This window comes from Perognathus longimembris, chromosome 7 (genome assembly GCF_023159225.1).
Source record: "Perognathus longimembris pacificus isolate PPM17 chromosome 7, ASM2315922v1, whole genome shotgun sequence".
NCBI lineage: Eukaryota > Metazoa > Chordata > Mammalia > Rodentia > Heteromyidae > Perognathus > Perognathus longimembris.
Window position 1 is genome coordinate 34,268,204 of NC_063167.1, and position 27,979 is coordinate 34,296,182.

The window sequence follows — 27,979 nt, forward strand, 5'->3', positions numbered from 1 at the left end:
TGCAATATTCTTAATGAATGGTAGTAGAATTAATAATTACCATTATACAGATGAATCTCAAAATTCTGTTGAATTCTATTGTTTTTTTTTTGTTTGTTTGTTTGTTTGTTTTTTGCCAGTCCTGGGCCTTGGGCTCTGGGCCAGAGCACTGTCCCTGGCTTCTTTTTGCTCAAGGCTAGCACTCTGCCACTTGAGCCACAGCGCCACTTCTGGCCATTTTCTGTATATGTGGTGCTGGGGAATCAAACCCAGGGCTTCCTGTATAGAAGGCAAGCACTCTTGCCAATAGGCCATATTCCCAGCCCCCTGTTGAATTCTAAATGGGCTTAGGAATTACCAAAATAACATGAAAATTATAATCAACAAAGTTTTAATATAAAGTATGAGTCTTTGAAAACTATTAGTTATTTATTTTGGTTCCCTGACCAGGAAATGAAGCCGGGCCATGGTGGTGAGAGCGCCGAATCCTAACCACTAGACAACCAGGGAGAAAACTATTTATTTGTATATAACTTAAAGTAACTGTTCCACCCAGTACAGAAAAATTGAGTACAAGTAGACTATCCCTTATCTGAAATGGTCGGGATCAGAAAGTGTTTCAAATTTTGCACTTTTTAGGGTTTTGGAATATTTTTATTTACATAATAAAATATCTTGAAGATGGAACCCTCATCTATGAACATCATTTACATTTTGTTGTATTTATATTTTGCACATGTAGCCTTGAAGGTAATTCTTTTCTAAGGTAAATTCTTTCATAATTTCTTTAATGTGTCTATACCTGAGGTCACATATGGAATTTCCACATGTGGCACCATGTTGACAATCAAAACATTTCTGGATTTGGGGTATTTGAAACCTGACATTTTTGGATTAGGGACTTAATCTGTTCTCTTATTTAACTATTATGCTAGGGAAGAGTTGACTGAACCTCTTAATTTGTCACAAAAGAGATCCGCACACTAGCATAGATTATTAATAGTTTCAACACTGACTCATGCAGATGGCATATTTTACTGACTCAATGACATTTTTTCCCTATCCCTGGCATTACTATGCAGCTAACGATAAGTGACACATTATAATAGATACAGGAAGGCATTATTTTATATTAATAAATCTTAAAAATATTTCTCCCACTTAAGATTGCATTATATAAGATCTGTTAACAGTTGTTCAGTGAAAAATTACTCTATTGATTTTGACCATTTTTGTTCATTCAGCATTCTTTTTTTTTGGCCAGTCCTGGGGCTTGGACTCAGGGCCTGAGCACTGTCCCTGGCTTCTTTTTGCTCAAGGATAGCACTCTGCCACTTGAGCCACAGCGCCACTTCTGGCCATTTTCTGTATATGTGGTGCTGGGGAATCGAACCCGGGGCCTCATGTATATGAGGCAGGCACTCTTGCCACTAGGCCATATCCCCAGCCCCATTCAGCATTCTTTTTAACAGCTCTTTTGTCCTCTATGAATTTGACATTGCAAGTGTCTTCTTTCCTTAACCAAAACATATACATTGATTTATATGATTTGTATGTGTCATTAGTGCTGAGTGCTTATAATTCACAATGATAATTAAGTTAAATGACAAAGTGATGAAAAATGTCTGTCAGCCAAATCCTAACTTAGGAAAGCTGAAAAACAGTATTAATGTCAGATATAAAAGACTTTAAAAACTTAATGTTGTTATAGAAAATTGGAATATACTTTAACTCCAATTAACTACCCAAAAGCCAGAATAGGAAGTATAGCTTGAGTGGAAGAAGCCAAGTGAGAATGCAAGGCCATGAGTTCAAACCCCAGTACTGGCACACACAAACAAAAATAGAGAATATACTACAGATCCATTATCACAATGGTAACATGTGGAATGACAATTGTGGAATAAATTAGAAAGCCCCTGTAACAAAACCGTGTGCACTTAACATGTAGATGTCTAAACAGTTAATTGGTGAAAGTAGAAATCATAAGGGAAATTATTGAAAACAGAATGGTAATGAAAGAATCACATATTAAACCACATGCAAAGAAGTCTGATATTTTTACTTCTGTACTCGAGATTTATTTATTTTTTACTTAAACTCATAGTCTCACATTTGTTAGGCTAGTCCCAAGTGGGTACCACTTGAGCAAGATTTCCAGCTCTGCCTTATATGTATGTGTGTATGTATGTATATGGAAAGTCCAAAGAATCTACAAATGCACAATTAGAATTAAAAGTCATTTAAGCAAGATTATTTTATACAAAGTCACTATGGATAGCCAACTACATTTCAGTAAACTAACTATTAGCAATTAGAAAATGAATTTGGTTGGGTTTTTTTTTTTTTTTTTTTGGCCAGTCCTGGGCCTTGGACTCAGGGCCTGAGCACTGTCCCTGGCTTCTTCCCGCTCAAGGCTAGCACTCTGCCACTTGAGCCACAGCGCCGCTTCTGGCCGTTTTCTGTATATGTGGTGCTGGGGAATCGAACCTAGGGCCTCGTGTATCCGAGGCAGGCACTCTTGCCACTAGGCTATATCCCCAGCCCGTTGGTTGGGGTTTTAACAACAGCTTTGCTGAGGTAATTCACTTACCACAAACTTCATTTATATTAAGTGTGCAGTTAGAATTTTTTTGTATATTCATAAGGCTGTTCCATGACCACCAACAGTCCATTTTAGAATGTTTTCATCAATCCATGAAGAAATTCAGTAATAGCTGGGTGTGGTGTATATTCCTCTAATCCCAGCTTCTTGGGAGGCTAAGGCAGAAGGAGTTCTTGAATCCAGGAGTTCCAAGCCAATCTGGGCACCACAGTAGCAATAACAACAACAGTTCAAACCAGAAACCCAGTTCCACTAAGCATTCACTCTGCTTCACCCCAATTATCTCCCCTAGCTCTTGAGAACTATTAAACTACTTTTAATCAATTTACTTATTGTAGATATTTTATATAAATGGAATGATATAAAGTAGTCTATAATGACTAGCTTCCCTGTTTTTTTAGTTAGACTCAGCAAATGGTAGCTACATTTTAATTTTGAAGGTTTAAATCAATTAACCAGAATGCGCTGCTCCCATACATGCTTTCCACTGAAGGGCATTTTTATTTACTGTCATGGAATAAGAAGGTACAGACAGTGGTGACTCAGTCCTAGCTCTGCCAGTTACACTTTAATGTAGCTTTGGATAAGTCATTATACTTACTCCCTGGAGACACTTTCCTAATTTCAAAGTTGGGATAAAATGTCTTACCCAATCAGAAACTGAAGAATAATTAAGGTAATTTAGCTACATGGGTTATAGTTAGAGGTGAGAGTCATCCAGACAGCTTCTGGAATAAGAGTAGTCCTTGATATTTAGCCTTTTGTTTGTTTTTCATCTGATTCAATGTTTTTTTCTCGAGTCTTCTCAACCCACAGTTTCAAGGTCTCTTGAAAATGAGAGTAATGTATTTCTGAATCTGTACCTTACTGCTTCTCTCATCCTGGGACATTTGACCTGCCCGAAGTTCTTTAGGGATTTTTTTTTCCCCCTAGAATATGTAAGACCATTGACCAATAGATGCCTTATTTTGCATAATTTTCTTTCTCTTTAATTCCTATTGTCTGAACATGATTGTACATACAGCTGGATATAAACAAGTTAGATTTGGGGCTGAGAATGTGGCTTAGCAGTAGAGTGCTTGCCTAGCATGCATGAAGCCCTTGGTTTGATTCTTCAGTACCACATAAACAGAAAAAGTCAGAAGTTATGCGGGTGGCTCAAGTGGTAGGGTGCTAGCCTTGAACAAAAAGAAGCCAGGGAGAGTGCTCAGGCCCTGAGTTCAAGCCCCAAGACTGGCCAAAGAAAAAGAAAAAAAAAGTTAGATTTAAAAGCCAGGCTATGCATTGTCTTCAAACAGCCTGTAAATGTAGTTTCCTTCCTCTCCCCTCATTTTGGAGTTGTTCATTTTTTTCTTTAGAACATGTGTACTGTTTATATACAAGTGCCATGTGTCAAAATAAATTGTTCTGAGTTTCTAAGACCTAATGGTAGTTCAGTGGGAGGAAGCAGACAAGTAATAATATAGTATGAAATCTGCCAACTGTAGAACAGTGTACAAGTGGTTATGGGAGCATCTGGAAAAAGGATTGGAGAGTGTTTTGAAGCAAATGTCATCTGGCATTTCTGCACTAATAAGCATAATGCATAAGCAGCCAGATGAAGGACACCTGCCTTGTTTGAACCTCATAACAACCTGGAGAGCCATAGGTTTCTGATTCCCATTTTAGAAAGCAGTTTAAAGCTCAGGTTCAGCTTCTGTTTTTGTCCCCTCCCCCCAACATCTATGACCCTCATGCAGGGTTTAGAAAGTCGCCTTGCAGGGTCTTAAAGTATCCTGCCAGCCATTCTCCTTTAGTTCTTCCTCCCTAAGCCAAACTAGAATTCTCAGATTTCTCTGTTCTGTCTAGCTCGCCTCCAGTGTCCTCCGTGTATTGAGTATTCCACAGCTGTAGCAGCAGTGAATATTGCTGATGTCATTGTTTGCCTTATTGGGATTTTGCTCTTTGTTTCACAGGGAGCTGTGATTGGTATAGACGATGAGGACGACAGCACCTTCACAATAACTGTTGATCAGAAAACCTTCCATTTCCAGGGTGAGCTGAAAGAAGAGATTCTTTCTCTTCGTAGTCCCAACTGCTTTTTTCCTTCTCTTTTGGGTTATCTGCTGAATGACTTGAGCGTTTTGCTACTGATCCTGCATGAACGAGTGTACAGGAGCATTCTGGATGAAGTGGTACTGAAGGTTAGGCAGGGATTTGTATCTGCAGTGGATACACATTTATTTGAAGCGACTGTGGATCTGGCTGCAATTGGAGATTAAAATTTGAAAGGATAAAAATCAGTGAAAAGAGAGTAATGGGCTGCTGCTGCTGCTGGCTTGTGTTTACAGAAGGTTGCTCATCTTCTTTATCGAGGAGTGTAGTTTGTTTCTGCATGAAGAGGTTAAAGACTGTGAAGGTTGCAGTGTTTGTGTAAAACTCAAGATGTAAATTAAATTGAAGCTAGTAGAAACCTTTGCCTGAAGCGTTTTGTTGTGCTTCAAGAACTAAAAGTTTACATTCATTTCATCTTCATTTTTGTGTCTTGTCTGCTAGCTATCATTTCTCTCTTATCCTTTCTGTAGTTAATAACACCAATGCCATCTGCCACTGCTATGTTCCGGCATTGCATGCTATGGTTCACCGGTAGAAAGGGTAAGGTGCTGTATGATCATTCTCATTTCATCTTGCTGTGAAAGCTCTAAATCAGCAAGTAAAAGCCAATTTTAATGATCTTGAACTAATGTACTTGTCTCTTAGGATTGCCTGTTAGTTTTGATACTAGTGATATTGTTATTTTGCCTGTCCAGAATAACTTCTATTTTATGTTTAAAGCAGTTAAAGAAACCTAGAATTGAGAATATTTGGAGGCATTATTATTATTGTAGTCTACAGCACTTTCTTTGGACAACAAAGATAATACATTGTTATAGATACCAAGATGAATACATATTAAATAAATACAGAACTTAAAAGTGTTTTCTTATGGAGTTCAGATATGCTGTACAATGACTATATGAGGGTATTCAGGCAGCTATTATTGTTCTATGCTAGGACAGTATATTGCAGTTATTTTTCTTTATTGTCTTATTTTAAAAATAGACACATAGAAATGAACATGCAGCTTATATACAATAAAGACAAATCGGTGTACTCACTGGGAACATTTTTAATACTTTCTCCTGCTTTAAATTTTTTATTATATTTGGTAATATTTATAACTGATTAAATAATGGTCTTTTCTTGAATTTTTTCATTATATTTAACGTCCTTAAATATTTTTAATTGTACTATAAAAACCTAGAGGCCTTATTTTTAGGTTAACTGTATAATGCTGCTTATAAACCAAAGAAGATAATTTCCCCATACTGGAACTCTTTACTTGATTGGAGTTGAATATTTTAGTGCATTTCAAGTAAGAGCTGGTGGATGCAGGTGAGGGCTGCAGTATGCATTTCTCTCCTCTGCAGTCACCTCTGGATTTCCAGAATTTGTGTTGTTTTCCTGTTTAAAGAAGAAACATCTATAGAGCAAAGGCACTTAGGCCTTATTTATGTTTAAATTACTGTGTTCAACTGATCTCCCTTTAACATTTCCATATTTATGTGACTTGCTTATGAGATGAGACATTTCTCTAATGAATTTTTTAAATAATATGGCTAGGGAAGAGTTATATGTATTTTTTTAAATGGATTCTTAGTTTGGAGACCGTCAGATTGCTTATTTTCTGATCAGTAGTTATGGGGTCTTAGGTATCACAAGATCTAGCTTTTACAAAGCACTTAGTTAGATTATGTTTATTTCTCTTTTTTTGGCAATTATGAGTTCACATTTATGGAGCCTTGCTCATAAGAAAATCAGCAATTTTATTTTAAAAAGTCCTCAGTGTCCGATAAATCTTTAATTCAAGATAATTAAAAGCAATTTGTGTTTGAAATACGTTTTAACTAACATGTTTAAAAGTATGGAAGTATCTATTGATGTACCTTTTGAGGGGGGAGTGCTCTTTTCACTGTGCTATATATAACCTAGTTTTTATGTAATATGTCAAAATTCTTGAGAATAAATGGTACATGTGTAAAACAAGTCTTACTGACAACTCTTAAAAGGAAAGCTCAAATTTGTTCAAATACATTCATTTATTTATTCACTTGACATCTGTTTTAGACATTATTTTGGAAATACAGTGGTCTACAGAATAGATAAAATGCCTGTCTTTTTTGGTTCCTCCTTCCATTCTGATAGAGGAAAAAGTCAATAAAATATATTACATAAGGAAAATTAGAGTGATAAGACTAGGAAAGGAAAAAAAAAAGCTGGAAAGGGAGAAAATAAAATATAAATATGGGGGCTGGGGTGTAGCTCAGTGGCAAAGCAATTGCCTAGTAAGTGTAACATCCTGGGTTCGATTCCCAGTTCCATAAAAGAAAAGACAAAAAATATATAATTATGTGTCTATGTGTTTAGGGAGAGGGGTTGTTGACACTTTAGTTAGGATAGCTCATTGCGACTAGTGCCTTTTTGGTGAAAGCTGAAGAAAGTGAGGGCACAGACTGTGGCTGTATTGAGGAGTTAGGGGATAGGTATGTCATTCCAGACAAAGACAGTAAGTACAAAAAAGTGTCCCTGCCATATTTGAAGAATAACAAGGAAGCCAGCTCTGGTGAGAGGGGTATATAGCGAGGAATAGTAAGACATGAGATCCAAGAGAAAACCCAGTCACAGAGGTCTTTATAGGACATTGAATTCCACTGAGATGAAAAAGCCATACCAAGTTTTGAGTATGATAGAGATGGCATGAATTATTTGCATTTTAACAGGATCACTGTGGTCACTGTGTTGAGAATAAAATGCTGGGGTTGGAGGCATGGCTCAGTTAGTAAAGTGCTAGCCAATTAGTGAAAATATCAGGTACTAAGTTCAAGTCCTGGTCTTGCCCCCCCCCTCCAAAAAAAAGAATAAAATGCAAGGAGTAAGGACAAAAGAACAAAAGAAAGGAGACTGTGTAGGAGGCTATTGTAAAGCAGAAGCCAGATAGTGGTGCTTCCTATATAGTAGCAGTACAGGTCGGGAGGTAGAAGTTGTCAAATTGAGTATTGTGGTGGTGGTCGTGTGTGTTGCTGGAACTAGGGCTTGAACTCAGGGCTTCCTGCTCTTACGTAGCTTTTTTGCCCAAGGTTGGCACTCTACTACCACAGCCATGCCTCCACTTTCATCTTTTTGCTAGTTATTTGGAAATAAGAGTCTCTCAGTAGTTTCTGCCCAGGCTGACGTCAAACCGTGATTTTTAGATCTCAACCTTCTTAGTAGCTAGGATTACAGGTGTCCCTGTGAGTTTTGACAAGTTTATTTACATAACTGCTACCTCAGTCAAAATCTAGAACATTTCTATCCCAACAGATTTCCTATGTATGTCCTTTTTTAGTCAGCTCTGGACTTCCAACCCCTAGCTCCAGGCTACCATTGATCTACTTTCATATTTGTTTTCCCATAGTACCGGGGTTTGGTACTGGGCCTCACACCTGCTAAGCAAGTATTCTACTACTTGAGTCATGCTTCCAGTTCTTAGCTTTTAATTTTTTTTTTTTTTTTTTTTTTTTTTTTGCCAGTCCTGGGGCTTGGACTCAGGGCCTGAGCACAGTCCCTGGCTTCTTTTTGCTCAAGGTTAGCACTCCACCACTTGAGCCACTGCATCACTTCTGGCTTTTTCTGCTTATGTGGTACTGAGGAATTGAACCCAGGGCTTCGTGCATGCTAGGCAAGCACTCTACCGCTAAGCCACAGTCCCTGCCCATAGGTTTTGTTGTTTTTTTTCAGAGACGTTCTTGCACTTTCTCCTGGACCAGGCTTGGGCCATGAGCCGCTCTTCACCTGGGATAGTGAGTAGCGAGGATTGCTACTCACTGCACCAACTGCCCAGCTCTCTGATCTGCTTTTTTTTTTTTTTTTTAACTATAGATGTAATTGTTTATTTGGAGAATTTCACACAAATGTACTTATATAGTATGTATTTTCTTTTGTCTGGCATTAGTTTAGCTCAGTTACGTTCTTATGGTTCATCCATCATGGTTGCACACAGGTCGTACTTACACTTCTGGTTCTATATCTCCAATTTAAAGGTCTGCTGGTTCTGATAATTCCTGTATTACATTGAATCTTGTGTTTTCTTTTAGTTTATCCAATAACCAGTAAGCTTGCCCATACTCACCTGTGCCAAAGTTGTCTGGGTTTTTTTTTGTAACCTTTTCACTATTTTTTTGTGTATGCAGTTCATCAGCATTTATTCTCATGATCATGATGCCTCCATCAATAGAACATCAGTGAAGCATATCACTTGAAGTTGTATTTCTAATATTAAATTTGGATGGGCCTCAGACAGCTTGACACATACCTTTGGAGAGAGGAAATCAAATTCAAAATTAATGATAAGAAATCTGTATCTTTGCTATTCTCCTGACTTTAATGGAAAGATCTGCTTTGGGTGATGGTCTAGTAGGAATAATCAGGATTATGTAAAAGCCTAGCTCTTGCTTAACAATTTAAGTCAAGTGGGCATGGGTATAATGTGATTTTTTTTTCCTATGAACTGATAGGAAATTTTTTCTGGTGAAGGTGTTATATTGTAAAAGTGTGCTTCTGGTCAGAAAAAGAAGGAAGTATGTTAGAGAGGAAGCAGATACTAAAGAGTAACTTAATGTCCTAGGCAATATAGTTTTTGTAAGTATCCCACATATTTATAAGGTCAGTATTTTTATTCCCATTTTATAGATAAGAAAATGGGCAGGTTTTATTCGATTTATAAGTGGCAGGGACTACAATCAAACCTATGCTATTTTCATTTTACAGGACTTCTTATTTATGCCTTTTCTCTTTTGTTACTCTTCGCTACAATTACTTACATTTCATCATGTCTTAATACAACTCTAGCTTCACTGCTAGTTTTTCTCCTTCTAAATGGAATGACACTTGTACTCTCATAGTATTAGTGTTTTTATGCTGTCAGATCATCAGGTTGTCAAGGTTTTTCCTGGGCTCAGTGGACAATCCAAGTGGATGCTTGCCACTGAAGCCAGGCCCATCAAGGTAGGGGAACTGGACACTGGTTGGAAGAGATGAGAATGAATCTAATATGAGGTATGATAGGAGCAAATTGTCACCAAATATGCAGAAGTCTAAGAGTCTGTCAAGAGAAATGGCTGGAATTATTCCTTGTGTGGATTTAATGAGCAGGTAGTCAGACATTGACATGTATTCTGCGTAATTATATTTCTCATTGCACAATTCTCTTATGTCAGCTGAGGGCTCATTCAAGGTTGTTGAAGGAAACAAACCAACGTGTCTTCTCATAGTCATTCTTTCTTTGCAGAGGAAGTCCTGTGTAACTAAAAAACTAAATGTAGGACACCAGCTCACCAGCATTGGTTTAAGCATAGTGATTTGATATGTTATAAGTAATAAATCTTAAATTATAACAAAGGCTGAATCAGTAATATTTTGCTGTATCTAAGATTTGTTTTACATGGCAGGATTTAATTTTGTGAAATATACTGCAGTCTTGATCTAGAAATATATGCTTTCTAAAAGAAAGACAAAGATATTATGTTATCCACTTACAGCTAAATATAGAGAATGAAGGAAGTAGCTTACTGTTACCTCTCTGTCCTTAGCACAGTTCCTTGGAGAGACACTGAGGGCAAAGAGTGTAGTCTTCAGAAAAGTGGTTTTCTATTAATATTACAAATAATAATATAAAAATACCTTCACTCTAGTTCATATGCTGAAAGGAAGATTTGCCTGTTTGTTTTTTAATGTCTTAAGGGCTTTTTACACCCAAGTACATATGGAGCCATTATTTATTCTCAGAACCTCCTTTAAGCATTTTATGTGAAATAGCATAATCATTTACAATTTCTTGTCAATCTAGTTCTATAAGTTTGTTATGCTACATCTGTATTGGCCTTGTTTATGTTGGACTAAAGATTAATAGTAGATGATCTCATGGGGCTTGTCATGGGGCTTGAACTCTGGGCCTGGGTGCTGTCCGCAAGCTCTTCAGCTCAAGGATAACACTCTACCACTGGAGCCACAGCACCACTTCTGGTTTTCTGATGGTTAATTAGAGATAAGGGTCTCATGGATTTTCCTGCCTGGGCTGGCTTTGAACAGTTATCTCAGCCTTCTGAGTAGCTAGGATTATAGGTGTGAGCCCCTTGAGCCCAGCTATCTCTCTTATATATATAATTTTTTTATGCCAGTCCTGAGCACTGTCTCTGAGACCTTTTTATTTTATTTATTTATTTTCTCAAGGCTAGTGCTCTACCATTTGACCCACAGTTTCACTTCTGGTTGTTTTTTTGTTTGTTTGTTTGTTTGTTTGTTTTTTTGTCAGTCCTGAGACTTGAACTCAGGGCCTGAGCACTGTCCCTGGCTTCTTTTTCTTTTCTTTTCTTTTTTTTTTTTTTTTTTTGGCCAGTCCTTGGCCTTGGACTCGGGGTCCCTTGGCTTCCTTTTGCTCAAGGCTAGCACTCTGCCACTTGAGCACAGTGCCACTTCTGGCCATTTTCTATATATGTGGTGCTGAGGAATCAAACTTAGGGTTTCATGTATACGAGGCAAGCACTCTTGAAACTAGGCCATATTCCCAGCCCTGTCCCTGGCTTCTTTTTGCTCAAGGCTAGCACTCTACCACTTGAGCCACAGCACCCACTTCTGGCTTCTGTGTATGTGATGTGGAGGAATCGAACCCAGGGCTTCATGCATGCTAGGCAAGCACTCTACCACTAAGCCACATTCCCAGGCCCCCACTTATGGCTTTTTGATGGTTAATTGGAGATAAGTGTCTCCCAGACTTTCCTCCTCAGTCTGGCATTTGAACCACTATCCTTAAAGCACAGCCTCCTGAGTAGCTAGGCTTACAGACCTGGGCTACCAGCATCCAACTTACCCATGTATCTTATTTGCCTTGTTTTGGTTTCCTTCCTGAATTTACTAACAGGCATTAAACTTTTTCCCTCACTATCATTAACTCAAGTTGAATAATTGTTCTCCTTTCTGGAACAAACTATACCCTTGATAACCAGTAGAAAGTACTTTGGAAGTTTTACATTTACCCTCAAGAACTGAGGCTTGGTTTTAGCGTCCCAAAATTACCCTCTTTTATCCAGCTCTCTCCCCTTTCTTCTCTAGACTTCATTAAAGATGTAGTCTATTTTTTTCCCCCAAGAAGAGAATGTTTTTCAAGTAGCATGTATTTTTGTTTATTAGTTTTGTTTTTTTGTTGCCAGTCCTGGGGCATGAACTCAAGGCCTGAGCACTGTCCCTGGCTTCTTTTTTTTTTTTGGCCAGTCCTGGGCCTTGGACTCAGGGCCTGAGCACTGTCCCTCCTCCATTGTTGTGTTTTGTTAGTTTGTTTTAGAGAAAGCGTCTCATAATGTAGTTCAGCCTAGCTTGGAATTCCCTATGTACAGTAGGCCAACCTTGAACTTAGGATTCTCTTGCTTCTAACTCTGGGATTTCATGTTTGTGTCATTATACTTAACTTTTCTCCTATGTTCTCTATGTCATAGAACAACAGTATTTATATTTCCTCAGTTAACCAACCTTTATGCTTTTTTTTCATCCTACATTATTTTCCCCTACATTCCCTGATAAGTCAACATGTCTATTGTATTCTATCTTTTTCTCTATCCTTTACCTTAGTCAATTAGATTTTTTTTCAACTTACCTCCATACTTTCTATAGCCCTTTTCATTTCCATCTCTCCCTTTCTCTGGTCTCTGTTCACTTTCCCTATTAGTGTCGTTAAAAACATCCTAAGCCTAACGTTTTCTATACCATTTAGGATTAAAGTCCTGATTTTCCCCCCCAAAATTCAAAATTAAAGAATAGGGACCCTAATAGGCTGTAGCTCAGTGGCAACACACTTGCCTAGCAAGTTCAACATCCTGGGTTCAATCCTCAGTACCAAAAAAAGAAAAGACAAAAAAAAAAAAAAATAGTGATCCCCCCACCCCCCGGCTGTGAATGTGGCTTAGTGGTAGAGTGCTTGCCTTGCCCTGGGATTTGATTCCTTAACACCACATAAACAGAAAAGGCCACAAGTGGCACTATGGCTCAAGTGGTAGAGTGCTAGCCTTGAGCAAAAAGAAGCCAGGGACAGTGCTCAGGCCCTGAGTCCAAGCCCCAGGACTGAACAAAAAAACAAAAAAGTGACCTTTTATTTGAATCCTTTAGGAACTGAAGTAATAAAATTCTGGTTTATCCTTTATCTCAAGGTGAAGCAACTTGAGGAGTCTCAACTAAAACATAGCTTATTTTTACTCTTTTCTGTTAGCATTAAGTGTGGTCTTCAAATTTTGGCTTAAAAGACTTTTTTAGAGCAATTAGGTTCACTAACAAAATTGAGCAGAAAGTATACCTCTTATATACTAACTGCATCCTCTCTGACAGGGCTTGAAGTGCTATGTCCAATTTAGAACTCTTCTCTCAAAATTTATAATATCTCTAAATACTGAAGAGTAGTTCTAAATACCAGGCTAATCTAGATGTCTGTCCTTTTCCAGATTGGCCTGGTAATTCTTTACTACCTTGTTGATTTTCAGTGCTTTCAACTAGGTTTTATTTTATTTATTAACTGATACCTAAAACCATAGTTTTGTACCTATAGGCTTACCATGCTGTGTTTTGGTGTTTTTTTAGTTTGTTTGTTTCTGTACCATTACTGGGACTTGAACTCAGGGTTTAGGTGCTGGTCTCTTTTGTTCAAGGCTGATGTTCCACCACTTCAGCTACAGCCCTATTTCTGACTTTTTGGTGGTTAATTGGAGAGAGTCTCAAGCACTCTCCTGCAGGCTGGCTTTTAATCTTGATCCTTGGATCTCAGTCTCCTAAGTAGCTAGGATTACTGACAGGAGCTACCATTGCCCTGCTAACATGATGTTTTGATACATATATACATTGTGCACTTTTTAAACCAGGTTAAACCCATCTGTCAGATGAGGGTTGGTTTTTTGTTTGTTTGTTTGTGTCAGGTACTGGAGCTTAAACTTAGGATCTCATGCTCTCATTTGTCTTTTTTTTTTTTTTTTTTTTTTTTGCCAGTTCTGGGGTTTAAACTCAGTGGCTAGGCTATGTACCTAAGCTGCTTTTGCTCAAGGTTAGTGCTTAAGCCAGTGTCACTTCTGACTTTTTCCTAAGTGGTTTATTGGAGATAAGAGCCTCATGGACTATCCTGCTTAGGCTGGCTTTGAACCTCATCCTCAGACCTCAGCCTCCTGAGTAGCTAGGATTATAGGCTTGAGTCACCAGTGCCAGGCTCAGTTGTCTTGTTACTAATGGCTGATTGACTGTCTACCACTTAAGCCATACCTCCAGTTCAAATACATTAAAACATTGATTACTGCTTTATTATAAAACTTAAAAAAACACCTTTATTCCAAGTTTTAAAAAAATCAACCAGAGGCTTGGAATATGGCTGAGTGGCAGAGTGTTTGCCTAGCAGGTATAAAGCCCTGGATTCGAGCCCCAGGATTAGCAAAAAAAGGAAAAAGAAATCAGCCAATAGTTAATGTTCTCTGTGGTCACCAAATGGTGCAATAGCATACCTGAGCTTCTTGCTTCTATCCTGGGTACCAGTTACCAGCTCTCCCTCCTCCTTACTCTCTTCATCCTACTCTAACTCACATTCTGCTCTCAACTTTTTAATTGTCTTTTTCGGTTTGAACTGAGCACCTTGTTCTTACTTGGCATACGTTCTACCATGTGAGCTACACTGATGGCATACTTTCAACTTCTGTGAGATAAGCTAGATTCTACATGAACAAGATCATATAGTATTTGTGTTTCTTTGCCTTTCATTTATTTAACATATGATTTCCAGTTAGATCCATGTTGCTGTAAACAATGAGGTTTTATTTTTCATGGCTGAATAGTATTCCTTTGTATATGCATCACATTTTAAAATCTATGAATCAGTCTACAGAACCATTTTTTAAAAAATACTTAGTCTGACTTTGCTAGTTTTCAGTGGCAGTTTGTTCTGAGCTACGTAATGGACTTATTATGTGTAATTATTCCATTATAAGCAAGTATATTGTATTTGTACTTAGATATTCTATTACATTTTGATGCTTAGCAATAAGGTAGGTCAAAGTGGAACCCATTAAAGATATGACAAAACTGAATAGCTCTAATCTTTTATTCTAGCTCGTGATGCTGATGAACGAGAGAAGTGGATTCATGCATTAGAAGAAACAATTCTTCGGCATACTCTTCAGCTTCAAGTAAGAGTCTTTATATGCTTTTTGGATAGTTCATTAAGTTGGTTTTTAGGGAGTTATATTTGGTTGTTTTTCTTTTTTAAAAAACTGATATAGTGTAATGAGAACTTTTAATTTCTGAGTTGCTTATTCTTGTCTTTCAGTATTAGTGTTGTTGGAAATTTATTTCCTCCTGCTTTCTATAGAGTAAACTACCAATTTTGTCTAAAAACAAGACAGTACATGGCAGTGTTGAAAGTGAAATGCTGTGCTAAAACATTCCAAATTCATTTTACATATTTAGTATCAACAGTAGGTTAGTGATATGTAACCAAATTATGGAATAATGTATAACAGATGAGAAGTTGATAAATAATAGAGAAGTTAACCTCCTTGTTGTTATATTAATACTAACTGTAATAAAGAAAGAAAACCTAATGCAGATGGTTCAAAGAAAACAAATCCACTGAGGAGCAGTGTTGTTTGAAGGAGGCATTTCTGACCTCTGATCTCCCCACATCTGTTTCCAGGTTCCATTTCTTTTGAGTTGGTTTCAGATAGGCTTGTTTTCTGTGATGGTTAGTTGGTTTTAGCAATTTCAGGAACTGAGTCCATCAGAGGCTGTTCTTCTCAATATACTTATCACCTTTGTGTAAGTCACATATCCAGCCCCAACGAATCACAATTTTACACTCTTGTGCTTCACCCCAGAACTGAGATGCTACTGGCTTTAGCTAGCAGTGCTGAAGACTCATCACCCCACATCACACCCTGCAAAAGCAGACCAAGGGAAAAGGATACAGGGTCATAAAAGCAACAGCTATCTCTTTTACCATATAGAAAAGACTGGTTTGTGCTTACTCTCCCTTGAAAGAACTTGTATTTGTGAATATAGAAGATTTTGTTTCATTTTAACTTAAAGGATTAAGTCATGGTTATAAAGCTCATTTTCTCTACTTGCCTTCACCCTACATCAAGCATTGGCTTTATTAGGAAAAAAAAAATAGCGTATCCCAGGTCCTACTAGATAATGAGCGCTCCACACTTGAAAGTGTTCAAGTAGAGGCTTAAAAATATTGCTGGAGCATGTGATTATTAAAGGGCTATACATAATTAAAAGGGAGTCAAAGTTGAAGACCTGCAAATTACCTGAATTATGCTTTTTTTTTTTTTTTTAACTGGTCCTGGGGCTTGGACTCTTGGCCTGGGCACTGTCCCTGAGCTGCTTTTGCTCAAGGCGAATGCTCTCCCACTTGAGCCACAGTCCTACTTCTGGCTTTTTTTGTATAGTCCATTGGAGATAAGAGTCTCATGGAGTTTCCTCCAACCACAATCCTCAGATCTCAGCCTTCTGAGGAGCTAGGATTCCAGTTGTGAGCCACCGACACCTGGCTTCTGAATTATGCTTTTAAAAAACATTTTCATGTATTCTATAGGTAGTTTCATAAATAATACAGCATCATTTTATCCACTTTAAGATTTAACTAGAAGATAATTGAATGTGGCTGTTGATATTCCCCTCACAGTTGGTTAGATTCATTTCAGTTTCTCTATGATCTGCTTTCAGCCTGCTCATATATGCATTCCTGCCACTGGACACCCATGGACATCTATATACATATTGTCTTGGTTTCTGAATTATCCATTGCCCTTTTCTTCAAAGTCTAGTTCAGAAATTACCTCTGTAGTAGAAAGGTCCTTTTCTTCTGACACCAAGCTCAAAGTGGTCAGTCTGCTTCTTTTGAATGCCATAATCATTGCACAATTCATTACGTTCTTACAGTATTCTTGTCTTTTAAAGTATATACAGCTCTCACCTATTTAGTAATGCCTTTACTAGCTGTATAATCTAGGGTAATATTTAATATCTTTTAAACTCAGATTTTTTCATCTGTAAAAAATAGGTATAAAGTCTCAACAGAGTAATTATGTACATAATACCTAGTGTAGAATGACTTGTACATAGAAGGTACCCCACTTCCTTCTATTCTAACTGTAATTTTTTGTAGAATATATTTTCTATCTTCTATTTTTCATTTTTCCCTATTGTGCCTGCATCTCTGTCATTATTAGCAAATTGCAATTAGAGTAGTCTGAAGATGGAACAAAGACCTAAAAATTTGTCCTTTTCACTACTATGAAAGTTGAGTCTCCTATAGTCATTCTAAACTTATATGTTAGCTATACCCATATAAACTATTAAGAACAAGCTAGATTAATTAAAAAGCTCCTTAAAGGATAGCCAGAGGGGCTACTGAGCTTCCTATTCCCCTCTTCTTAGTTTGTAAGAGGTCTTCAGTAGATCTTTCATGATACTAATTTATTTACTTAGTATGCGTTAGTACAAACTAAATGCTGAGATTGACAAGCAAGGGGTTAACTGCTGAAAGAAGATTCAGAATGTCTCATCCTGTAGTTTCATAGTATTGTATATTATATGAGGTAGAATTTTAGTTAGACCTTATACAATAAGGTATAAAATCAGTTTTGTAAACAAGTACATTTGGGCCTATTTTAGAAAAAAAAGCTTTTACAGGCTCTAAATTCTGGCATATGGCTAAAGTATTACATCATAAACTTATTTAATGTGGATAGATACAATAGATGTAAATTTATTATATTTTCAAGTTAAAACAAAACATATCTCAAAGCAATAAAGTCTGAGTGAAGATGAATGCTACTGCTTTACTAAATGGAGGTTACTACCTAAAATGTAAAAATGGTTGTTTAAGTTTGACATGCATATACTATAGTGTGGAATGTGATGACTCAGTCATCATATAACCTTTCTTCTAACTACTAGGAACTGTTCATTTACACAGTACATATTGTGAGCTAAAGATAAGTCATGTATGTGGTCAAGGCTTTTTTTGTGATTAAGTAGTAACAGTACATGGTACCAAATTGATTATAAATACTAGCATAGGCAATGGCATAACTTGGAAGCCCTTAGTTTTTAATGGTTTTACTAAGCTGATTCAGTGTGTAATGATGGTTGTTTTTGGAGGTTATCAGAAATGAAAACATAGAATATTGTTGTAGAGACATTTCTAGATCCCAGTTTGAAATTTCACATATAGCTCTTTTGAATAGAGACCTTTAAGTTTTTTAGTCTGTGTTATAAATGAATTGATATTAAAACATATAAGTGGCATCCATGATTATTCTTTATGTCAAGAAATGATGCTTTAAAAAATAGAAATGATGCTTTAATTGTTCTCAGTAGTTTTTTTATAAACTACTGTAGACTATACTTTACATAGCTATCAAAAATTAGAATTTTATTGCTGTTGTCTTACAATTTTTTAATTTTCTCCCACTTTTTTTATTAGTATTAATTAGCTACCTAAAGGGGACTTAATTTGACATGTCCATATATGCATACATGTACCTTGAGCAGACTCATTCCCTCCATCACTCATTCCCTCCATCACTCTTCCTCATTTCCCCTGTCTCCTATTTTATAAAATTTGCCCTACATAGCATTAATCTCAAGCTCTAGAAAGAGATAAATTGCATAAGAATATGGCTGAGGGAACAGGTAGGGCCGGTATGAGCTCACCGGAAATAGCATTGAATCTGTGGCAAAGCATCCTTACACAAAGGAGATAAGGTAGCATTGCAGCTATTATCAAGGCTAGAAAAACAACATTTTCATTATGAAGTCTTTTGACAAAAGAAAGTACTCAAGTGTAATAATTAAATATCTGTCAAAATTTTCTTATAGATGAAAACACTTAGTGTTTAAGGTATATATGGAGAGTAGCAGAGAAACCAGTCTTTTAGTAGTGTTGAGATGCCTTTATTTTATCCCTTGCTAACTATGATACCATATGTGTCTAACTGGGTGGGTAAGGGATGGTTACAGAAATCTTTTGACTATACATTTCATTTTCTCACTATGTAAAGATCTGTTTACTACAACCGTGTTGTTTCCCTTGGCCTCATTAAGGCATTTGTGACATGTGGAAAGTAGTCATGTTTTGTTTTTCTCCCATGAGTCCTTTCTTTCCCAAAGGAAATGATTATATATAGATGTGCCATGTCTTCCCCAGGTACATGGTACGGGGAAGTCACCAGTTACCTCAGTTTCCTGTATCACAGGAAGATTCCCTTGTGGGTTGTTGCCAGGGTTGGTGCTACTACCGAGGGCAAGGGAATTTCTAGTCCTAAACTGGAATCCAAGATTTTCTATGTTCATTTTTGTCATGAATTCTGTTGTACTGAGCTCACCATGCAGATTCTTTATTCCCTTATCCCATTTGCTTTAGTTTTTATTAGGTAAGGTCGCATGTTTCTTGCCTGGACTGGACTTTTAATTCTCTTACATATGCCTCCCATGTCGCTTGCAGGTGTATATCACCATGCCCAATTTGTTTGTTTATTAAGATAGGATATCTCTAAAATTTTCTCCAGGCTGGTTTTGAACTGCAGTTCTCCCAGCCTCTCTGCCTCCCAAGCAGCTGTGATTACATGTCATGGCTTGTCTATTTTGACCTCTTGGGAAACAACAAAGAGCAGATGGTTCAGTTTTATAAATAGATAGAATTTATTCTTTTTAACTGGTAATAATTTATTTTAGCTGTGTGTTTTCCTGAAAATCTTATTATGTATTTTTCTGACTTTATATAAACAAGGCTAAAAATGTTCAGTAGTGCATATTCAATTGAGAATATATAGAGAATACATAAAAGTTATTTATTCGGTCAATATTTATTGAGCACTTACTGTGTTTCCATACATTCCACTAGTAAAGTATATAGCTATGAATAAAATTATCTACAGTCCTTGCCTGTATGGGCCTCAATCCAGTATAAAGAAGAGGAAAAACTACAATGAAAATTGAATATTAAAAACTATATTGTCTGAGTGCTGGTGGTTCATGCCTGTAATCCCTAGCTACTTAGGAGGCTGAGATCTGAGGATTACCATTCAAAGCCAGCCCAGGCAGAAAAATCCATGAGACACTTACCTCCAACAAATCCGGAAGTGGCCCTGTGGCTCAGGTGGTAGAATGCTAGCCTTGAACACAGAGAGGCTCAGGGGCAGTGCCCGGGCCCTGACTTCAAACCCCAGGGCTGGCAAAACCAAAATCAAACAAATAAAACCTCAAAACTATAATTGAGGGGGGGGGGAGGAAGGAGGGAGAATGAGGGATGAGATAACAAACAGTACAAGAAATGTATCCAATGCCTAATGTATGAAACTGTAACCTCTCTGTAATTCAGTTTGATAATTTAAAAAATTTATATTAAAAAAAACTATAATGAAGCAGTGATGCAATACATTCTTTTAAAAAATGACTTCTAGGTGCTGGTGGCTTCTGTCTGTAATCCCAGCTACTCAGGAGGCTGAGATCTGAGGACTGTGTTCCCAGCCAGCCAGAGGAGGAAAATCTGTGTGACTCTTATCTCTAATTAATCACAGAAAAAGCTGGAAGTGGTGCTGTGGTGCAAAAGGTAGAGTGCTGGGCTGGGGATATGGCCTAGTGGCAAGAGTGCCTGCCTCATATACATGAGGCCCTGGGTTCGATTCCCCAGCACCACATATACAGAAAATGGCCAGAAGTGGCGCTGTGGCTCAAGTGGCAGAGTGCTAGCCTTGAGCAAAAAGAAGCCAGGGACAGTGCTCAGGCCCTGAGTCCAAGCCCCAGGACTGGCAAAAAAAAAAAAAAAAAAAAAGGTAGAGTGCTAGCTTTGAGCAAAAGGAGCTCAGGGACAGTGCCCGCCTAGAGTTCAAGCCTTGGGACTGGCAAAAAAACAAAAAAAAAATAGTTTAAACTGTAGAGAAGTATATAAAAGTACAAGTAATAGTTTTTCCATACCTTTCTCTAGAAATAAACATATATATATTTCACCTGTTGACTTCCTAGTTGTGATATATCAAGTTATAGTGCATAGAAGACAGAACCTTTATGATGGGGAGCCAATTTAAATAATGCAAAAAACTCCTGGCAAGGTGTTAGACATTTTTTAAATGAAATCTGGCAACTCCAATTTGCTTTTGTTTCCTAATGAAAGCTACATATTATTTCAGAATAAAGTTTAGTGACCAAGCTAGGATATTACCTATAAAAAGTTTGGTAATAGTATCTATCAAGTCTAATTTCAAGATTTTAACAGCATAGCACTATAGGCTTATACAGAAAAATAAAAGTTCTTTCTACTTCAATTTTCCCAGTTGTTATTTTCCAGACTAGCTATTTTCAGCTTCTTTTCCAGCAGTTTATAGCACCAAATCTGACATTTCATTCTTTCATTGGGCATTTTAACTCTCTGCCACTCCCTGTAACCATTGAACTTTTTATAGACACCATGTGTTCCCCCCCCCATGTCATATACAGCGGTTGGAATGTCTTTTCAGATAGGCTTCTCTTTTTTTTGTTGTTTGTTTTGTTTTTTTGCCAGTTGTGGAGCTTGAACTCAAGGCTTGAGAACTGTCCCTGGTTTCTTTTTCCTCTACCACTTGAGCCACAGCACTGCTTCTGGCCTTTTCCATATATGTGGTGATGAAGAATCAAACCTAGGGCTTCATGTATACAAGGCAAGCACTCTACCACTAGGCCATATTCCCAGCCCCTCATATAGGCTTCTTTCATTTAGCATTTGTCCTTGTCTTTATATGTCTTGATAGCTTACGCTCACCCCCCACCCCAGTTTTGAACACAAGGCTATAGCGCCCTACTACTTGAGCTACAGCTCCACTTCCAGCTTTTTTGGTTGTTAACTGGAGATAAGAGTCTTGTGAACATTCCTGCCCAGGCTGGCTTGGAATTGGAATCCTCAGATCTCATCCTCCTTGAGTAGCTAGGATTTACAGGCATGAGCCAATAGCACGTGGTTTTGCTATTCACTTTTTTTTTTTTTAAACTTTTTTCTTTACTGTCAAAGTATGGTACAGAGAGGTTACAGATTCATATGTAAGGCAGTGAGTACATTTCTATTCAACTTGTTACCTCTTCCCTCTTTTCCCCCCCTCCTCCCCCTTTCCCTCTCCCCTCAAGAGTTGAGCAGTTGATTTACACCAAATGGTTTTTTAAGCATTGGTTTTGGAATGGTTTGTCTTTTTGTCCTTTGTCTCAGCTATTCACTTTCTAAGGAGAATTTTGACAAGAGCAGAGTTCTAAGTTGGATCCAGATGTGGTGTTAAACACACATTCTGTCAGCACTCAGGAGAGTGAAGGAGAATCACAACAAGTTTGAGGCCAGTCTGGGCTTCTGTAGCAAGCTTTTGTCTTTAAAACAAACAAACAAAAAAAGAATAAATTCTAGGTGGATATTTTTTCTTTTCTGAGTTCTCAATATTTTATTCCACCCTCCTTGCTTTTTCCTTCTGCAGATAAGTTGGTATGATTCTATCTTTGCTCCTCTAAAAGTGTAGGCATTTGTGTTCAGGATGTAGTGGAGAACATAGGATAGACTGAGAAAAATTCGAGCAAGGAAATTACTGCAAGAGGCCAAGGTCTAGAATAGAGTGGTGGGTCTATAATATGGGGGAGAAGTAGAAATAATTTAAGAGGTTAAAAGGACAGAATTTGAATGGATTGAGGGTGCTAGGGATGGTGTCTTTTAAGGACTGCTGTGTTTGTGTAAGTGGCTTCATTTGCTGAGTTAGGGAGCCCTGTTAGAAATACCAGACTTTCTAAAGAGTTGAGTAGGGGTAGAAAAGAATGTAGTTTCTTTTGGATATTTTGAAACAACTTACAAAAAAAGAAAGTGAGCATGTCTTTAACATTAATAGGTAGTGTAGTTTATCCAGCACTAACTTATTGAGCTTAGTGTGCACTGTGAAAGGGGTGTGGAAGGGAAAGGAAGAGGTATAGATAAAGAAAAATAGTAATAGCAGATCAGTAAAGTATATTGATGTATTTCTGTCTTGGTACATTTTGGTTGTTTCTCTGTCAAGGTCCTCTAAACCCAAACTTTAGATGTAGTTTTAAGTTATGCCATTTGGATTCCTAAAAAATCTTCACAAGCCACCTACACTCCTTATGGAGCTGTGGCACAACAGCAGGCTCGAGGAAGTCTAACTGATGAATAAAATAAAACATAGGCACCCAAGCTTTTGTTTATTGCTGTACACTAGTATTTCCTCTCCCGCCTCCCTGCACCTCTGGGGACCAAAACAACTTTCCGGAAGTAAGCCAAATCTCAGTTGTCTCCGTGAAAGCAATGGGCCCAGGCCCTCCAGTAGGCCTTGCGAATTCGGAGGATGGCCACCTCTGGAAGTCGGTGCCGGTGATGCACCTAAGGACTGTGACAGCGCCCTTCCCCACTCACCACCCAATAGGAACCCATGGGGCTGGAACCAGGAAGCCCAGAGGGGCTGTGTCGTGACCTCTCCCCAGACTGCGGGGCGGCGCGTCCCCTTAGGTTCCAGACAGGCGTGGGGAGGGCGGGGTCTGGAAGGCCGCAGCCAGCCCACGCAGCCGCCGCGGCTCCTGCTGGACCGCTCCCTCCCCACTCGCGCCTCCCCAGCCCCAAACTGGTCCCAGCACCAATCGTCGGCTGCGCTCCTCCCGACAGCAGGTGACCCATGGCCAATCGCCAGGGGTCTCTTTGCAGGGAGCCGCCAGGCCTGGCCAATTAGGGCCACGGCAGGCCGGGCAGCGGGCGGGGCGTGCTGGGCTTGACAGACGTCTCGGGGGCCGAGCTGAGCCCCCGGCGGGGATTGCTCTGCCCCGGGGAGGTCGGGTCGCTGGTGGGGCTGGAAGAGGGGGTGCCCAGGAGTCACCCCGCCCCCTCCCCAGGAGACACTGAGGGCGGGGACTCGGCGAATGGCTTTCTTGCTGGCCAGTGGCAGAGTGAGTAGACCCCGAGGGTCTGGGAAAGGGGCTTGCGCCCACCCTTGAGTCTTCGGGGTCCCGCTGGCCCCGCCGGCAGGGCTGGGCACAGGTGGGCGCCCTGCCCGCCGCCCTCTGCGGTGAGTAGGCCTGTCTTCGGGGAGCTACCTTCACTGACTTCCTCTGGGAGGGGATCGATTCCTTTTTACAAAATATGTTTTTGTGGTACAGGACGTTCCTTTAGAAAGCTGATCCGAATACGATTTTAAATACAAAAGTTAGGCTTTCTTTTCATGGGAAAGCCTAATTTTTTCAGTTGTTCATTAGTAGAATCCCCAGTTGACAGGCTAAATAGTACTTTTGATGATCTTTTTAGACAGTGTGTTTTAGACAGTATTTTTGTGCATAATTATGGATACTGTTTATTAGTACATGTATGGGAAGGGAAGTGGTTTGTTTTTTGGGTAGCTGTTGCAAATATATTGGAACTATAGTGTATTGGACTCAAACAACTGAAAGGAAGATATTAGGGTCTCAGTATAGTTTAGTTATGGAGAGTTGTCTGGAATTAATAGACCAGGAAGTACTTTTTAATCATGCACTCTTCTCTTTTTGCTGGCATTCATACATCACAAGTGTTTTTATCTTGAAAGATTGAGAGATGTATTGAACCAGAAACTTTGCTTATTTGAAGTAACACTTGGTTTTGCTTGTTTAAGCGATTTTGCCTTTTAGCTATGTTAAGGAAATTAAAAAAAAACCAGTTAGTCCCATGTGTTCTAAGGGGCTGTCAGAAAAGGTTATTAGAGTAGGCCACAGTTTTAAGAGCTTTTGCTGTGATGCTTAATTTTGGAAATTATGCATTTATTTGTGAATTATCTCTTAAGACACTGACTTTTGAACCAAATGATAGTGTTAACATCTCTAATTTACTGGGGAAATTTCTTTATTTTTATCTTGTGCAACCAGAAAGAGACCACTTAAAGAAAAATACTATATCTTCCTACTCCAAAAGAGGAATACATCACCTAAAACTCAGATTTTAATTATAGGAGTGTAAAAGAAATGAAAAGATGGGCATTGTGGTTCGTACCTGTAATTCTAGCTACTTGAGAGTCAGAGAGAGGGAGAATCTCAATTCCAGCCCAGCCCAGGTAAAAAGTTAGTGAGACCTCAGCTCAACTAACAAGCCATGTGTGGTATAGCCTACTTTTTATTCTAGCTATACTGGAGACCTAGGTAGGAGGATCTCAGCCTGAGGCTGCTCCAGGCAAAAATGCAAAACCCTACCTAAGGGCTGGGATGCAGCTCTAGTGACCTGGTAGGGTAAGGACCTGAGTTCAAATCCAGTACCACCTCTATACCCCAAAAAGAAATAGGGAAAATGACAAGCTAAGTTAGATCTGTTTCCAAAGTGCCCCTCTGTTGGGTTTAGACAGATGTGCTCTTCAATAATTAAAGCTTGAGATCCATTTTGGAGTTTCTAAAGTTTCATTTTCGGTTGTTTTTTGGTGTTTTTTTTAATAACATTATATTTAGTAATCATGTAATCACTCAACTATCCTCAGTTGACTAAAATATCAGGGAATTTCGTTCAGTGTAAATACAGCTTGGATAGCAAACCACACTGTGATAGCACCTTGTCCTGCTGATTTGAAAGACAAGCAGCGTTGTGTTTTCCCCCACCTACCCACCTTTCCCTTCCCTCCCTTCCTCCCTCCCTCTTTCTCTTCTCTTCCTCCCTTTGCCAGTACTGGGGTTGAAATTCAGAGAATTTCTCTGCTTGCTTGCTGGGCTAGTGCTCCACCACTGACATGCCTCTAGCCCTGTGTTTCACTGGTTATTTTGGAGATGGAAATCTCTCCAATTTTTTTTGTTTGGGCTGGCTCTGAACTTTGATGCGCTAGATGTCAGCCTCCTGAGTAGCTAGGATTACAGGCATGGGCCATCAGCTATCTTTGTTTGCTAGGTAGCTCAGACTGGCAGCTGCAGATTGTCTTGGTTCCAAGTGCTGGCAAGTGTCTTAAAACTCTTGTTTGAAAAAAAGAACATGATGGGCTGAGAATGTGGCCTAGTGGTAGAGTGCTTGCCTAGTGTACATGTAGCAATGGGTTCAATTCCTCAGCACCACATATACAGAAAAAGCTGGAAGTGGTGCTGTGGCTCAAGTGGTAGAGTGTTAGCCTAGAGCAAAAAGAAGCCAGGGACAGTGCTCAGGCCCTGTCGCCAAGCCCCAAGACTGGCAAAAAAGAAAGCATGTAAGAAAGTGATTGCTGTGTGTCAGAGAGAAAGAGAATGTGAATGAGAGAGAATCAACTCTGGTCCTTTCTAAATTGGAGTTCATTTCTCAAGGTACCTTTAAGAAAATAGCTTCTATACTATGTAACTTATTTTGTTTTTCCCCAATGTGCCACTTCAGCCAAATAAATTCTGCTTACTCCATTGTTCCTTTGCATTCTTCACATTCCAGCACTATTCTCTGGTTGCTTTACTGTTCCTTTGAAGGTTATACTAGATGAGAATTTTGTTTAAGGACTTCATTGAAGATGTCTTTATTTAAATGAAGTGGACCCCAGATTTTTCCAGTATCACAAGATATTTATTTACTCTTTGGGTGAACAAGGCTATTTACCTGTGAGCATTGGCTTCACAGAAGCTTAGAACTAGGTAGAATCCTAAAGTTCTAATTCAGTCTGCCTTTTTTTCTTTTTGGAGAGAAGAGTCTCAGAGAAACCAATGATTTTTCTCAAGGTCACACAATAATAAGGTAGAATAACTAGGAGTTGAGCCTAGATGATTTTTGTTCTTTTTTATTTTTTAAATTTTAGCAAGGATTTATTTTAGAATAGCAGGATAAAGTAGGAAGAAAGCAGTTCCTGCTCACCATGCATGAAATAGGAATGAAACTCCATTTCTTGCTCTTTTTGTTGTCTCTGGAAAATGCAAAGTGCTGCTCTGGGAATATTTCCCAGGGGCAAAACATGATCCTGTCTTAAAAATAACATATACAAAAATGGACTGTGTGGTAAGGCACCTGCTTAGCAAGAATGAGGAACTGAGTTCAAACCCCAGTATGACCAAAGACAAACACGAAAACAGTTCTTACACATACTTTCTCTCTGGAGCCTTTCTTATTCTCATAACTTTCTTCCTTGAATCTTCTACCTTTTATTCTCTTTTTTACTTCATACACTTGTTTAACCATGCTCAAATCATTTATTGTAGCCAGACATTTACCTTCTCTAATAGATTAGAGGATCAGTATCTGCTTCACTTTGGCATCACTAAAGTATTTAACACAAAGCCATGGTCACAGGAGATGCCCAATAAATAAGTAATTGCTGTTAACGCTGACATGTAAGGGCCAGAGTAGTTAATGTGTGTAAAAATGTGTTCATGATAAGATTTGGTACAAGAGAATGAGTTTTTGGAAAGACAAGTTATCATTGCCTAATCTTGTCCATTGTACTGACTTTTTTTTGTTTTTTGCAATATCTTTTGTTCTTTATTTTCTGTCTTAAAATTTTTATTAGCTTTGGAAAAATTTAGCATCGTATAATACTCTATAATAACTAAATTAATTATTTTTGTGAATACTTTGATTTATCATCTGAAGAACTTTTAGTTCATTACATTTTTTTGTGCCAGTACTGGGGCCTGCACTCAAGTACTGGAGCTTTATGAATTTATGTTCTAGGTATTGCACACCCCTAGCTTTTTCATTCAAGGCTTGTGTTCAACCACTTGAGCCACAGCTCTACTTTCAGCTTTTTAGTGGTTAATTGGTGTTAGGTGCCTCACAGACTTTCCTGCTTGAGTTGGCTTCAGATAGTAGATCCACAGCTCTCAGCTCCCTTGGTAACTAGGCTTACAGGTGTGAGTTGGCTTCTTTTATTACTTTTTATGTTTAAAGGCTAACAAGTAGTAGGCACACTACAGAATTCCCTAATTTACAAATTTTTTGATGAACACTTCCTACAAACAAAAGACTAGATAAAACAGAAGTCCTGCTGTACAGAGTTTCATATTCTAGTCCTATTCCAAATTATCGTGATAGTTCTGACAATAAATAAACAAAATCAGGATAAATTTGTATATAGTTGTAAGAGTTTTAGCAAAAGCTGCATTTGTGTTTTCTTCTAACTAACATTTGATGGCAACTAATATAAGACATATACAGGTAGTATGTGTAGGGGCTTGTTTTGGGGGGGAGGGGGTGATACTGGGGTTTGAGCTCAATCAGGGCTTCCTGCTTACTTGTACCACTTGAGCCATACCTCCTGCCTGGCATATATAACTTTTAAGAGATAAATACAGTTGTGGGACATATTCTTTTCAATTTTCTCTTTTTGTTTTGCTTTGGTTTGGGTGAAATAC

The 27,979-nt window shown here is 38.5% G+C and overlaps 1 protein-coding gene across 10 annotated transcripts in view; it reads left to right on the plus strand.

The window, feature by feature from the left end:
• Positions 1–27,979, plus strand: part of Osbpl9 (oxysterol binding protein like 9) — a 116,869-nt gene that overhangs the window by 35,125 nt on the left and 53,765 nt on the right. For 5 of the 10 annotated variants that reach the window (XM_048351294.1, XM_048351295.1, XM_048351296.1 and 2 more), the window contains exons 3-4: positions 4,540–4,618; positions 14,768–14,844. In XM_048351294.1, the coding sequence (XP_048207251.1) occupies positions 4,540–4,618; positions 14,768–14,844 (156 nt within the window). Of the gene's footprint in view, positions 1–4,539; positions 4,619–14,767; positions 14,845–23,457; positions 23,743–27,979 lie in introns of those variants that run through there. The other 5 variants (XM_048351299.1, XM_048351300.1, XM_048351301.1 and 2 more) reach the window with 3 other exon arrangements.